The sequence below is a fragment of the Typopeltis vanoorti genome, chromosome 26 (assembly GCF_054136105.1).
Source record: "Typopeltis vanoorti isolate ZY-2024b chromosome 26, IOZ_Tvanoo_1.0, whole genome shotgun sequence".
In the NCBI taxonomy this organism is placed as follows: Eukaryota; Metazoa; Arthropoda; class Arachnida; order Uropygi; family Thelyphonidae; genus Typopeltis; species Typopeltis vanoorti.
Genome location: NC_143574.1, coordinates 29,714,351 through 29,730,795, shown reverse-complemented (window position 1 = coordinate 29,730,795; position 16,445 = coordinate 29,714,351). Strand labels below are relative to the sequence as shown.

Below are 16,445 nucleotides of genomic sequence, written 5' to 3'. Positions count from 1 at the left end.
TTTATTAGGAGGCAATGCAGAAGGTGACTTTAAACTAAAACCCTTTGTTAGTTTATCATGTGCAAAATCCAAGATCTAACATTATTGAAGAAATCAGGACAATTAGAAAAGAACTTGGATTTAATGAACTGAATAATGAAGATGTGAGAAACTTACTCAATTCCCATTCAGAACAGTTAAGTGAGAATGATTCTCCTTCAACTAGAAGAACAGTTTGCATATGAAGAAGATAAGAAGTGCAAACAAGAAGAGAATGCTATGACTAAGAAGTTAACTGCCAAAGAACTTGAGCTAGTTTTCAATCACATTGAGGATGCTAAGGAAATTTTGTTTGATGCTGATCCTAATATGGAATGAAGCTTTGAAATCTGCCGAAATCTTGATAAAGCGAATCAGCTATTGCAAATTGCATGACCAGATGAAAAGTCGAGCACTATTCAAACATCTTTGCTTAGTTTTTTTTTTGTAAAAAAAAAAAAAAAAAAAAAAAAGTTGCTCAATGAAATGATTTGACATTAAATAAAAATTTAAGCAATTGATTTTTATTAGTTTTGATGATTTTATCCTTTAATATTGCTTATACTGTAATTTTTTTTTCTTCAAATTTACACTAACAGATGGATGAATTATAATTATTCCTATTGTTTATTGTGTTTGCTTAACGCGATTTCGCTTAGCACGCATTAATTAATCGCATTAAGCAAGGTTTTCCCATAGTTAGGTGTTGTTAGGTATAAAATGTTCTTTTGAACTAAAGATAATGCCTAGTCTCTTGGATGTTGAGGCTATTGATGTGATGTGTTTATGCTAGGTGAGACTAAGTCTGAGGAGATTGGGTGTTATAGGGCTTGCTGCCAGTAAGAGTCATGCTGTCTGATTCTTTTTGTGGGCTATTGACCATGGCTTTTGTCCATCTATGCTCCCATCTCTATCTTCCAGATGGTATTCTTTTCATCTGGCCCCTGCATAGAGATCAAGAAAAATCAGCTCCTTTATCTGGAAAAACTGCATTGCAGTACTTCCTGTTGTCTTCCACCAGAGAGACATTAGAACACTCTTGAACTATCTGGATACCAAACATGTTTCTGCTCCTGATGGTAATCCACCATTTGTTCCTGAAGAGATGTTTCTGAACTGACACCTATTCCTTATTATCTCTGTTCCATATTATACTCAGTTGGCTTTCACCCTACAGCATGGAAGCAAATCCATATGTAGCCATTTCTAAAACAAAATAAGTGTCTTCCATCAGAAACTATCGACCTATTTCTCTCATCCCCCCCCCCCCCCCAATGCTGCCCAAAGTAATGGAGAAGGTCATAAATACTGTCAGTTAATCATTGATAATCACTGTGGATTTTGGCAGTCAAGATCCATAGCAGATCCCCTTGTTTACATCACCCACCACAATACATGCCATGGAAAGGTTTTGGGAAACCTCTGCTGTTTGATTCGGCAGGGTGTGACATCAGGAACTTCTCAGCAAATTGCCATCTTATGGCCTGTCTTTGTAATTGGATTGCTGGTTTTCTCATGGGTCATTCACTGTATGCAATAGTGGAGGATTTTTTCCAGACATCCTTTTTCATACCTTTCTTTTCAGATTTTTCTTTCAGTTAATGCAGGTGTTTCTCAGGTCATTATTTCACCTACCCTCTTTCTTATAAACACCATCTCTCACTGACTTCAAATCTCATTCACAGTTTTGCTGATGAAAGCACTATAGATTAATTCTATTCATTTGATAAGGCTTGTAGTGTTTACACATGTTAAGCTTCAAGATTATCTATGATTAGTTTCCTAAATACTATTCCTCCATGCCATTCTTCAGTGAGGTGATAACAGTTTAGTTGCCTTTAGTGCTTTCAAAACAGTTTCTTTCTTCCCCCCCCCCTCAAAAAAAATCTTATTTCTTTTCCTCTTCACTTTAATAATTCCAAACTTAACCATCAAGAACAGATTTCTCTTCTTGGGCTGTTTCTTATCCTTTCCTGGAATAATCACATCATTTCTGTAGCATCCTCAGCTTTCAAAAAACTTGACGTCCTGTTTCACTCAAGATATTACTTTTCATTTATACAGCTACTTAACCTGAACAAATTCGAAATCCATCCATCTCCGAAATACTGCTCCCACATTTTGGGTGGTATATCTAAAACCTCTCTAAACATCCTAGATGCTCTTCAGAAAGGAAGTCTTGTTGACTGATGATCCGTTTCTCAAAGACTCCTAGGTTACTGTTGCTCATAAATGGTCAGTTTCATTGTGTGTTTTCTGCAGATATTTCCATGAGCACTGTTCAGCAGAACTGGCATCCATCATACTCCACATTTCTGCTAAACCTACGATAACATTGAGCAACACCTGTCCATTCCTTTTATAGTGGAACTGCTGACTGACTGAACCAGCTGCTCTCATTCATGTGTCATTCCATTGACTTTAATTCTTCAGCTCTTCAAAATGAATATCAAGAGATTACTTTGCACTTGATTTCATTCCAAATGACATTAATTTGCTATAAGCCTTGTGGCCTCTGTGCGCGCGCGCGTGTGTGTGTGTGTGGAGTTGATATATATAATAATAACACGCAGTTAACACGAGATTTTCAGATGTTATCAAAATGTGTCAGATCATTTGAATCATGTATTATTCTGCATTCTTAAATTATATTTAAAAGTAAACTTTTTACACAACCTTTCATTTGTGCACATTTTTTATAACATAAAAAGAACCATGTTATATTTTGTTACATTTCTGTATAATAATGGATTCAGATTATTGGTATGGGACTGACCGCCTAGTATTCTTTTCATCTGGCTCCTGCATAGAAATCAAGACAAATCAGCTCCATTATTCATGTTTTTTCTAGCATCGAAAATGCTAGAAAACTAATGTGAAATTTGTGTATCACTGTTAATAATATATCAAGAAAAGAATCCTTTGTGGTTATATATACAAATCCATTTCATGTTCTAGGCATGCTAGAAAATATTTCACAAGTTTAGAAGAGGATCAATTAAAAGATGTTCAACATGTTATGGGCCTCTTAGCTTTTCCTACTAGTACAGATATATCACCTTATAAGGTAATTTTGTCTGCATTATTTTTGTTTTCATAGTCATACAAGTATTTTTGACTTGAGTTCAAAAGTATTTTGCTTCTTTATTCTGTTAAGAAATTGGTTAAAAAAATCTTGTGTGCTTGCATTAAAAAATAAATAAATAAAAAGTTGCTTAATTATATTTTTTGAATCATTAATTATTCATAAATTTCTTCACCATTAGGTAAGAGAATATATGCTTTATCACCTGTAGTGTTTTTAGCGATTTGTGTGTGTGTGTGCGTGCGTGTGCAGTTGAAAATATGGTATCATAAATATTAAGAATATTCCTAAAATTTTGTAATAAGTTAATAAAATGACCTGATATGAATAATTTTGTGTTTTATTCACTGATATTCTGTTATATTTAAAATATGTGATTTATTTGTTGAGTTGTATATGTAAACAGAATGAAATGTAGAAATTACTTGTGAATAGTCAAAGTTGGCAATAGATGAGAGATCTTCACTTCATGGAGTTATGGCTGAAATAAGTATGCATTAAGAAAAATGTTTTTATGGTGAACATTGATTTGTGCAGAAAAAGATATTAAAAGTTCAGTTTGAGACCTCTGCAGAAAAGTTATAATTTGGCTAGAGGTGAAACTAACATGTAGACTAAGTAAAAATGGAATTGTATCACCAGTCAAGTTGTGAATAATGTCTGTAGCTTTGACTGTTTCACTGTGTGAATAAAGCAGTAATAATAATAATAATGTACACACATTGCTAGTGTAATTATTATTGTTACTTTATTCACACACACAGCTGACAAAACTACAGATATTATTCACAACAACTTGATTGGCGGTACAGTTCCATTCAGATTATACCAAGGAACTAATACTTTTTTCTTGCAAATTGTGTATGTTTAAAGTATCAATTTTTAATTCATGCAAATAGTTATTTCTTTGAAATTCACCAAGCATACCATTAATGACTGGGATAGTTTTGATCTGTTGTTTATGCTGCAACCACTCAATTTTGATTGTCAAGTCTAAATTTTTCATCTTCTTGCTGTTGATGATCTTGTCACTGGGTAATGTGATCTCACTAATTCAAATTCATTAGTGTTCAGTAACTGTAATATCAAGTCTATTGTGGTACAAAAGCTAATCAGTCTGTTTTGAAAATTCCAGAGAATTTTCTGTATGCATAATGAAAAACCTGAGCTTCTAGGAAAGGAAAAAACCTACATCTGTTTGTTATCAGTTAACTTGCCTTCGACTGAAAAGATCTACATAAAGATTCCTCTTGATTCTCGTAGACAGGCTTATACGTTGGTTATGCATTTCTAAATCACTTAGGGAATTGAACAACGTAGATCCGAATATAAATTAAATTATACTTTAATAAATATTTCCGATATTTCGGCAACGTCACGTTGCCATTTTCAAAAGGAACTTACAAAAAGGCACGTGCACGCAGGCACTACAACACAGTAACTGAGAATGAAGATATGAAGCTATCGTTCTCCTAGAAGTCCTGATGGTGCCCTCTAGTGGGCTAAATAGGTGTTCTTGGCTGTTGGGCTGAAGGTCTGCTGATGTATGCCTCCCAAATTTGGGGCAGTCACATACAACCAAATTTGTTGAGGTTTGGAGAGTTTCTTAGGGCTGAGGCTGATTCCACAAATAGTCTTTCGAATTTGTATTTGCTACGGTGTATTACTGTAGCTTTCTTCCACCGTATTCTGTGACGTGTATCCAGAGTATGGTCTGCAAGACCAGAATGGTGTGTGAGCTCTTTGGCCAAATGTTTAGCTAATTTGTATGTGGGGGAATCAATGCCATCCACTATGGGATGTAATGGCACATTTTCTTTATGTATTTTTGGGAGTCCGTAAATACGGGGGGGGGGGAGGTATAGAGTTAAACGGCTTTAATCTGTTGGTAACTTCTACAGGCCAAGAAGTGACTTTCTTGAGGAGCCTGTGAAGTTTTCTGATTTGTGAGTTGGTAGGATTGCAATTGATAGGGAGGTAAGTCGCCCGATCTAATAGAAGAGCATTAAGCTTACCTTTGTAGTCCTTTTTGTTAAGTAATACAGTTGCATTTCCCTTATCCGCTTTGGTGATAACTAATTCTTTATTATTCCTCATTTCCTGTAGAGCTTTAAATTCCTTGTTGGATATGTTGGTTTTTGGTGGTCTTGCTTTGGAAAGGACACAAGCTACATCCAGTCTTACACTGTTGGCAATTTGATGTGGAAGCTGGCGGATTCCCTTTTCGATCTGGATCATAATATCCAGAAATATCTGTCTGTCTGTTCACTGGGCATCTACAGATGCCGTAATGTCACTCCGATGCTCGATGATGTTCCACACTAGGCCTCGCCATGTAGTCCTGTTGTTTGCCCTTCTGGCAGCCTCAACTCTCTGAAAATCAGTCACTTCACACATGCCATCCATCCATCTCATTGATGGTCTACCCCTGCCTCTTTTTCCCAGGAACTTTACCTTCTATTACCTTCTATTACTTCTGAGAAGTCCTCCTTCCATCCTTTCTATGTGTCCAAAATATTTTAATTTTCTTCTGTCAATATCCTTAAGGAGCGTTAAAGTTCTATTAATCTTTTCTAACACCCATTCATTTGTACGCCTTTCAGTGTATGATATCCTCAACAGTCTTCTGTAACACCACATCTCAAAAGCAGATATCCGTTTCTTATCTGACTTCTTTAGGTTCCAAGTCTCGCATCCATAAGTTGCTGTTGGAAAAACAACTGCATCCAAAATCCTCAACTTTGTTCCCATGGAGATAGATCCATCCTTCCAGATTTTAGACAGGTCTCTGACTGTTGTTTTAGCCATTCCTAACCTTTTTCTGACATCTTCTGAACAGCAATTCTTCACATTAATAATGGATCCCAGGTACTCAAACTTGCTGCCTTCCTCAATTCTTTCTCCATTAAGATACATTTGTTTCTCAAGAGCTTCTCTGTTTGTTTTTCCTTTGAGAACCATGATCTTTTGTCTTACTGGAATTGAGTTGAAGTCCTCTGTTATTACTGATCTTGTTAACTTTGTCAAGAATTAGTCCTAGTTCTTCCATGTCATTACAAAGGAGTACTGTATCATCAGCGTACCTCAGATTACTGATCAATCTACCTCCTATCGTAATTCCTGTCCTGAGCTCATCTAATGCTTCACACATGATGTCTTCTGCATATATACTAAACAAGTGAGGAGAAAGTAAACATCCTTGTCTAACTCCTTTTCCAACTTGAAGCCAGTCAGTCAATCCAACATACTGTGGCTTCTTGCTGCTTATACAAGTTGGCTATCAACCTGATAGTGTGTTGAGGAAAACCCATTCTTTTCATTACTTCCCACAGTTTCACATGCTCAACACAGTCAAAAGCTTTAGAGTAGTCTAAGAAACACATTACCAGAGGGAGTCTGAATTCTTTATATTTTTCTATATCTGTCTAAGGCAAAGGATCTGATCTCTGGTGCCCCTACCTTTCCTAAAACCTGCTTGTTCCTCGGGCATCTCTGCCTCAACTTTGGCCTCAATCCTATTTAGCATGATCTTTAATAAAATTTTGCTTGCATGAGATATCAAACTAATAGTTCTATAATTCTTGCATGCCTTCATATCACCTTTCTTGTGTAGTGGTATGAAAACTGACTTTTTCCAGTCTCTAGGCTGGAAAAAGTCAGTTTTTCCAGCCTAGAGACTGGAAAAAGTTATGCATTTAATCCTGTCTCCCATATCCTTGTAATCAATCTATGAAACACTCTTATCCCTCCATCTCCTGTGGCCTTAATTAACTCTGCTGGGATTTCATCTGCACCTGAGGCCTTATTGCTGTTGAGCTGCTTAACTGCTCTTTCAACTTCATGCTTAAGTGGAGGAGGTTCCAAATCAAAATTTTCTTCGTGGGAGGACTCCACATTTTCTTTATCCACTCTGCTGTACAGTTCCTCACAGTATTCTTTCCATCTGTTTTTGATTTCCAACTCTTCTGTTAGTAATGATCCATTCCTGTCTTTGATGACATTCAATTTAGGCTTGAACTTGTGCTTTAAGTCACGAGTCATAGCAATACAACCTTATCCTATATCATTAATGTTCCATTTTATAACATGTTAACATGGCACAAATCTTTCATTCATATTGAGTGAAACACAAACAAAGTCTACTTATCTTCCTTATGGCTCTTTATGGCATCATAAGTTCACAGGAAACTGGCCTTCTGTGGACAGCTGGACTTTTCCGCGGAGATACTGTCGCCGAAACCCACGACTGCCGGTACTGGGCACTGGCACCCTTCCTCGCCTCGAGAGGGGAACCACAGCAGAGATCCAGGAAAAAAAAAAAAAAAAAGAGCCTTGCTACAGGATCGCATGACCCTTATATTACCCTCCTTTTTCTCGGCGTTTCTCGCCCCTTTTGATGTCCAGCGAACTACTACGTCACGGTGTTCATCGTCTCCGCCACTAATCGCACGTACGATGACGTCATTGTTTACTCGGGGCGATCCGCTCCTTCACATTACAACTCCATAACCTTTGGACTTGACCCCCCCCCCCCCCCCCAACTGTTGAATTTGTGCTTACATTTTATAATTCTTTTACACAGGTTAATTTCTAAAGCTCTGGTAATGTTTTACATTTTCAATACTAAATTAACCACGTTCGCGAATGGCACACAATACATACTTATTTAACCTTTTCATAACAGAACACACTTGACACATATATACACATTACTTATTTTACACTTAGAGGCAATTTACTGTACTTATCTCATTCTTTTGTTTTGTTTTGTTAGACTGTGATAAGATAGGAATACATAAATTTCCCTCTATCACAATCTAACAGAACCTTATGAAAACAGGTCGAAGATTTGTGGGTTGCAAAAATTGGTCGATAGGTGGAAAAGGGGGTGATATGATTGAGACATTCAAATTACTGAAGGGTTTCTATAAGATTAATCCAGAAGATATTTTTGAGAATAGGACTGGTGGTGGGAGGACTAGTGGCCATACATGGCCCCCTAGTCCTCCCACCACCTAAAAACCTAGCTCTAACACCTCTGCTAACAACATTCTGGGCAAGAATGTGGTTAGCAGAGGTATTAGAGCTAGGTTTTTTACTTGGAAAGTGGTGAATGAGTGGAATAAGCTGCGTGAGTCTGTTGCGGGTGCTTCGACTGTGAATGAGTTCAAGGCGAGGTATGATAGATACTGTGTGAATGTTGAATAGTTGTCCTTGACATGATGTTAGGGCCTCCCTCGATGAGTCTGTAGACTCCTTGGAGTTGCCCGAAATAATAATAATAAATAGTAAACTACAACCCCACGAAACACATAAAAAAGAAAACGACTGCATTAATTAAATCTGTTGACGCTTGGCCAGAAGAAACAACTAAAATATTAATATCTCATTATGCCCGCACTCCCAGAATTTATGGCCTAAAATACACAAAACAGGCACACCACTGTGTCCGATTGTTGAAGGAATCGACAGCCCAAATTACCACTTAGCCAAAAAATTAGCAGCCACACTCAAGGAATTGGTAGGTCATTCTCCTTCCTACATAAAAAAATACACAACATTTCATAAACAAAATTAAAAACATTACACTCAATGACCAAGATTTATTAGTCAGCTTTGACATAACTTCTCTTTTCACCTATGTCCCAATCAGCAATACTGTCTTGCTCCTACAGAACATATTTCCACACGACATCACGGCCCTCTTTGCCCACGTATTCCGCTCCGGATATTTCGTGTGGCAAAACAATTTTTATATTTAAAAAGAGGATACAGCCATGGGCTCACTACTCCCCCCACCCATTAATGGCTAACTTTTATATGTAAGACTTTGAGCAATGAGTCAGCGTGCCTAAAGTCCAAAATTTGATTCAGATACATTGACGATATTTTCTCCATTTGGCTCCATTGCCACAAAGCACTAAATACATTCCTTAGCCACTTGAACAAACAATACAAATGTATCCAATTCAACCCTAGACCCACTCGTGACACGTCTTCCCTCAGGCTGTCTCTCCTTCTCAGTCTACCGCATACCTACACACACACAGGCCAGTACATGCAGAGAAATTCTTATCACCACCCAACACAAAAACTAGGGGTCATAAGCGCCCTTAAACACAGAGCTCAAACAATTTGTTCAAATGAACGAGCTCTAAACCAGGAATACAAGATCATCAACCATGCATTTATGAAAAATGGATACAGTAAAAAAACTATTCACAAGATCCTCCACACCGATACCACTAAAAATAAAAAAGATTTCAAGAATGCTATTGCCATGCCTTATGTTAGAGGCATTTCCAAAAAAATAGACAGAACACTACACAAATACAACATCAAAACTACCTTTAAATCCACGACAAAATTAAGACACCTACTCAGTTCTCCAAAGATCCTCCTCACACCTAGCCCACCAGGGGTTTACAAAATACAATGCCATGTAACTTACCATACATAGGGGAAACAGGGGCGAACCTTCCCAATTAGGAAGGATGAACACAAATGACACATTAAGTACCTCCATTTTGGAAAAACCGGCCTTTCTGACCACACACTCCAAATATACCACAGAGTTGATTGGAAAGGTGGAAAGGTACCAAGTCCCTACACCACAGCAGAACTTGGTTCAAGAGGAAATTTAAAGAAGTATGTGAAATGCTCAAACATAATCCATATCTGAACAAAATTGATGGTCTAACCATTTCAAGGTTGTGGAGGACCCATTTGCAACCTTTATAGCAACGAGAACAAGCCAAAGAAAAATCTACAAGAAGACTTGGTGAAGTTTTTTTTTTTTTTTTCCTTAACATTCAATAGCAACTTGAACTGTACGACAAAAGAAAATTGTAGTATAACAATCTGAACTGTACAAATCCAGAAGAATCTTAGTAATCTTAATACAGGAGGACTTTATCAGAGTTTATTGTTATCATTAAGAGAGACCTCCAGAGAGTCTTTTTATTTAATTTAATTTTATTTTTAAATTTCAAATTTAAAAATAATTTAAAATATAAATTTAAAATTAAAATTTATTTTTAAATTAAATTAAATTAAATTTATTTATTAATTAATTAATTATTAATTAATTATTTATTATTTTTTATTTTATTATATTTTTTTATTAATTTTTATTATTTTTTATCACTAGAGGTCAGGTTAGGAAAAAGATTAATTAACAGCGTAGATTTAATTTACCTTTATAGAGTGCAAGAACATGTAGCTTGGTTTCCTATACACATGTAATCCTTCTGATGATGACCTCAATACATGGGTCGAAACGTCAAGTCTTATTTTATTGATAATAAGTAAAATAATCATTTCAACACATTGTTTTGTGTCCCTAAATTCGGTAATATGGTTGTATGAGATTGTGGTCTGAGTTATCTAGAGGAGAGAGGTGACCTTCGCAACTTGGGGTCAAATAGAGATCCAGAGTATTTGGAGAGTGAAGAGGATTATCAGATTCAGTGGGTAGATGTACAATTTCTGTTAGGTCATTACTTATAGCAAGGACTTCTTATTCTGTATAGTCAGTGGTGTCAGAGTAGGGAATTGTGGACATTGAGGTTGCCCAGGAAGATGACTTCACTATTTGGATAGAGGGATTGCAGGTGGTCAAGTTTCATGGAAAGGAATGTACAGGGATCTGAGTGGGTATTAGTGTTTGGAGACTGGTTGAACAATTGTTACAAAACAAACTGGTTGCAACAAAAGTTACTAAATGGGGCAAGGAAACCTTGAGCCACATAGAAGGTCAAAAGCAGGGGATTCTAAATTAACTATTCCCTGGCAGACAATGTCAAATATCACAAATGCACAAGTGCCACTCTTGTGATGAAGAGAATCTTGAGGTGTGTAGTTTGGTCACTGAAGGTGGACAGTAGTAGTAGATGCAACAGTGGGTTTTCTGTCAGAAATAAGATGTCTGGTCTGGAAGGCTGCAAGTGATTGTGGACGTCATTTATGTTTTCTTGTTGAGAGGCTTATACGCTGGTTAGACATAATAACTAATATTTAAGGAATTGACAGCGTATGCTGGAAGTATGGATTGAATGGACTTTGATATGCACTTTCCGGTGTTTCGGCGAGCGTTGCGTTGCCGTCTTCTTGGGAACTTGCTGGGGAGACGCGTGCACACAGGTGCTGATGCGGCGGGTGGGACTGGGACGCTGGCGTTTTCCTGAAGTCCTGATGGTGCCCCCTGGCGGGCTGTATTGGTGGTTCTTGGCCTTTGGGCTGGGGTTCTTTTGGTGGAGGTTTCCCGAGTTTGGGGCAGTTTCATGCATCCAAGTTTGTTGAGGTTTGGCATGTTCCTGGGGGCCGGGGCTGGTTCCATGAATGGTCTTTCGTGCTTGAACTTGCTGCAGTGTATTGCTGTGGCTTTCTTCCATCTTGTTCTGTGGCGAGTGTCCGGAGCGTGGTCTGCGGGCCCGGAGTGGCTGTGCTGGTGGGGTCGGATGTGGTCCTTGTGTTCTGAGATTCTGGTGTTTGCTGTCCTGCCTGTTTGGCCGGGGTGGGACGGTTTGCAGCTGCAGGGGACCTGGTGTGCACCAGGTGGGTCTGGGGGGGTTGGTTGGTCTTTGGTGGGGCGGATGAGGGATGCCAGTTTTCTGTGTGGTCTGTGACGGGTGGTCGGGTCATGTTTTTTTTGAGATTTTATTGATTTTTTCTGGGGTGCCTCTGATGTGGGGAGTGGTGATGGGTTTGGAGTGGTCTTTTTTGTGAGGGGGAGGGGGTGGTGGGTTGTGGATGGCTGGGTTAAGTATTTTTTGGAGGGAGTAGTCCGTGTGGTTAGCCTAGTGGCTATGCGCTTCGCAACCATATGCCTGGGGAAGGAGTGTCCTAGGTTCGATTCCCGTCGGTGACGTGAGGAGCTGAAGGATCTTCCTCAGCCATAGCCAAGTTAGCCAGTCTTGGGCGTGGACAGCAGGGTTTTTTCCCCAGTTTATTCTGGGGTTTTTCATCCCGCAAAGCAGGCAAATTGGCCTTGAGAACTCAACACTACAGGCCATAGGATACACCAGGGCATAAGGCTGACCACCTTATCCTGTAAACGGAGTGAGGTCCGATGATCAATGGACCCTCGACACCGCAAGGTAAAAGAGGGTATAAGGATGATGATGATGATGACTAAATTAAACATCCTTTTATAATTATGCCTTCTCATCTGTAACTCTATTTCTTCACATTTATTAGTATAGAACTTTTCCTTATCCTGCTTGATGGCTCTTCTGATTTCTCTATGTAATCTCTTGTATTCTTCAGTCCTGTGTCTCTTTGTTTTTCCAACTGCCTTCTTTTGATTAGTTCCCATGTTGAATCTGATATCCATGGGTCTCTTGGTTTTCTTATTGGGCCGAGATACGTCTTCGCTGTATCCTGTATTATCATCTTGACTCCTTCCCAAAGCATTTCTGGTGAGATTTCCTCATTGGTCTCCAAAAAATCATCCAGCCGAGTTGATGTTTCTTCTGTGAATCCACTAGGAATTACTCTAACATCCAATCTAGTGGAATGTGACTGACCTGGAAGTCTTCGGAGTCTTAGTCTTACTTTGGCTCTTACCAGCTGATGGTCTGTGCCACAATCTACTCCAGGACAAGTATACACATCAGAGATGCTTGTCTTCCACCGCTGGAGAGCCAGGATGTAATCACTCTGGTGCCTTGACCTATCAATGTTGGATGTCCAAGTATAGGTCTGTCGTGGATGTTTCTGGAAGCAGGTATTGGTAATAACTAATCTGTTAGCACGGGCAAATTCCAACAGTCTTTCACCATGGGTGTTACGTTCACCCAGTCCAAACATGCCACACTCCGGCCTGACTCTCATACTCTTTCCCACTTTTGCATTTAAGTCTCCTAAGATGATTATTATTATTATTATTATTATTATTATTATTATTATTATTATTCCTGATACCTCCAAGGAGTCTGAAGACTCATCGCGGGAGGACACCTACAACTGTCTCAACCACTACACCGAACCTCTACTACAAATAATCTCCATCAACGCCATCTACCACCCACCTCCACCACTAGTATTTTTGTCTGTAAATTGTGTGTTCTGAAGGGCCGATTTGTCTGTATGCAGGATGAAAAACCCGAGTTTCCGGGAGAAAAAACCCTGCTACCTCCATATGAGATCGGCTAACTCACCTTCGATTGAAATCGTCCAGATAAAGATTCCTCCCATCGCGACGAGAATCGAACTTAGGCCTATTCCAATCGAAGGGCGCAATGTACCGTTGTTCTTCCAATTGCGCTACGGAGGCACTTGTACAGAATGTACAAGTACCTCCAGGATGTACAGTATGTCTCTCCTTGGTAGGCAGTCCAAAACAGTTTGCAAGTTTTCATAGAATTCTTCACTCTCTTCTTCAGGCCTATCCATGTGGGGTGCATAAACTACCACAATTGATACATTGGTAGGCTGAGCCTTAAGTCTAATGGAGAGTATCCTATCATTAATGGGGTTATAACCAAGAAGGCTTCTTGCCTGAGTTGTCTTCAGTATCACAGCTACCCCATGATGTTTTGAGTCACCACCTGAGTAAATAACTAGCTTAGAAATATCCTTTATCCATAATATATCCAAAATCCAAAAATCCTTTATCCAAAATATCCTTTATCCAGAAATATCCATAATATCCTTTGCTCCCAGAAAAATACCTAGTGAGGATATTATGATCCAGATCAAAAGGGGAATCCACCACCTTCCACATCAAATCGCCAACAGTGTAAGATTGGATGTAGCTTGTGTCCTTTCCAAAGCAAGACCACCAAAAATCAACATATCCAACAAGGAATTTAAAGCTCTACAGGAAATGAGGAATAATAAAGAATTAGTTATCACCAAAGTGGATAAGAGAAATGCAACTTTATTACTTAACAAAAAGGACTACAAAGGTAAGCTTAATGCTCTTCTATTAGATCGGGTGACTTACCTCTCTATCAATTACAATCCCACCAACTCACAAATCAGAAAACTTCACAGGCTCCTCAAGAAAGTCACTTCTTGGCCTGTAGAAGTTACCAACAAATTAAAGCCATTTAACTCTATACCCCCCCCTGTATTTACGGACTCCCAAAAATACATAAAGAAAATGTGCCATTACGTCCCATAGTGGATGGCATTGATTCCCCCACATACAAATTAGCTAAACATTTGGCCAAAGAGCTCACACACTATACTGGCAACACCCCATCACACATAAAAAAAACTCAGCCCACTTCAAAGCCAGCATAGAAAATCTTACACTCCAACATTCTGACATAATGGTCAGCTTTGACATCTCCTCCTTATTCACAAATGTCCCACTCAAGGAAACTTTAGAGCTAATCCAAGCTAAATTTTCTTCTGATATCTCAGCCCTATTTCAGTTCACAATGAACTCGGGCTATTTCGTTTGGCAGAGAAAATTCTACAAACAAATAGAGGGGACAGCCATGGGTTCACCACTCTCTCCACCCTTGGCCAATTTATTTATGGAGACCTTTGAAGAAAAAGCCTTAGCCTCTGCCCCACAAAAACCAACCATATGGCTTTGCTACGTTGATGATGTGTTCGTCATTTGGCCACATGGCTCTGAAATACTCCTCTCCTTCCTTACACATTTAAACAACCAACACGCCAGAATCAAGTTCACCCTGGAAAAAGAGGAAAACAACAGCCTCCCTTTCCTAGGCACACTAGTCACCTGCCAGCCTGATGGAACCTTGGTTTTCTCAGTTTATAGAAAACCCACCCATACAGGCTGATACATTCACCAACAATCCCCCCCTCCACAACAGTTTGGAGTGGTGAAAACACTATACCATAGAGCTAAACTAATCTGTTCTAACGACATGGTCCTAAACACTGAACTAGATCACATCCTCAACACTTTCTCAGCAAATGGCTACCCCTCCCCCAAAAAAAAAGAATCCAAAAAATATTCAAACCTACAAACCACAGCTCCCCCCCCCCTCCACAACAAAGATTACTCTAAATCACCATTCCCTACATCCGAGGCACCTCGGAAAAAATTACCAAAATTTTAGAAAAACATGACCTCACCTCCTGTTACAGGCCTTACAGAAAATTGGCATCCCTTATCTGCTCCACCAAAGACCAACCACACTTCCCCTAGACCTACCTGGTGTATACCAGGTCCCTTGCAGTTATAAACTGTCATACTTTGGCCAAACAGGCATGACAGCGGATATCATAATTTCTGAACACAAGGACCACATCCGGTTTCACAAGTACAGCCATTCTTGTCTTGCAGACCATGCTCTGGATACACGCCACAGAATACAGTGGAAGAAAGCTACAGTAATACACCGTAGCAAATACAAATTCGAAAGACTATTTGTGGAATCAGCCTAAGCCCTAAGAAACGCTCCAAACCTCAACAAATTTGGTTGTATGCAACTGCCCCAAATTTGGGAGGCATACATCAGCAGATCTTCAGCCCAACAGCTAAGAACACCTACTTAGCCTGCTAGAGGGCACCATCAGGACTTCTAGGAGAACGATAGCTTTATATCTTCATTCTCAGTTACTGTGTTGTTGTGCCTGTGTGCACATGCCTTTTTGTAAGTTCCTTTTGAAAATGGCAACGTGACGTTGCCGAAATATCAGAAATATTTATTAAAGTATAATTTAATTTATATTCGGATCTACGTTGTTCAATTCCCTAAGTGATTTAGAAAAGATTCCTCTTATCATGATGAGAATCAAATTTAGCCTTTTTGGTCAAACTGCGCAATGTCCTGTGGTTTTTCTATTTGCATTAATTAGAGGTGCTATTTAGGAATGAAAACAGATTATTTGGGGATGTCTAGAAAGGCAATTTGATGAACTCTGATCTTCATGATGAAATCTTGAGATTCTCTGAGGGAACCATGTCAAACTACAAGGATATATATAATCTGCATATCAGTAACATCAGGAGGGTTTAGGGGTGATTTTGTCCAGTAGGCATTGTTTGAATTGCTCCTTAAGTAGCTAGCAAGTGTTAGAGAAAGAGAACTACTTATGGCTGTACCTTCAGTTTGCTGGTAAAGCTTATTTTGACAGGTGAAGTAGCCAGAGTGGATGACAAAGTTAAAGAAGCAAACAACATCTGCAGAATCTTGCAGGAGGAAGTCCAATTCATTTAGGACAGTGTTTCCCATACTTCCCTTACTTGCATATCCTAGTTTAAAATTTTAGTAACACCTCTCAGGCAAAGGCAATTTGGGAGAATTTATTATTATTATTACGTGACACCTCCAGGGAGTCCAAAGACTCATTGAAGGGAGGACATCCACTCCACAACTCCCAGTCTCCACCACTCAATCTATAAACTACAACT

General features: G+C 39.0%; 1 protein-coding gene across 2 annotated transcripts in view; it reads left to right on the top strand.

Annotated features, from left to right (window-relative positions):
- Window positions 1-16,445, top strand: part of Kaz (E3 ubiquitin-protein transferase Katazuke) — a 204,426-nt gene that overhangs the window by 166,806 nt on the left and 21,175 nt on the right. For both annotated transcript variants that reach the window (XM_090414968.1, XM_090414969.1), the window contains exon 8: window positions 2,977-3,085. In XM_090414968.1, the coding sequence (XP_090271094.1) occupies window positions 2,977-3,085 (109 nt within the window). The remainder of the gene's footprint in view (window positions 1-2,976; window positions 3,086-16,445) is intronic.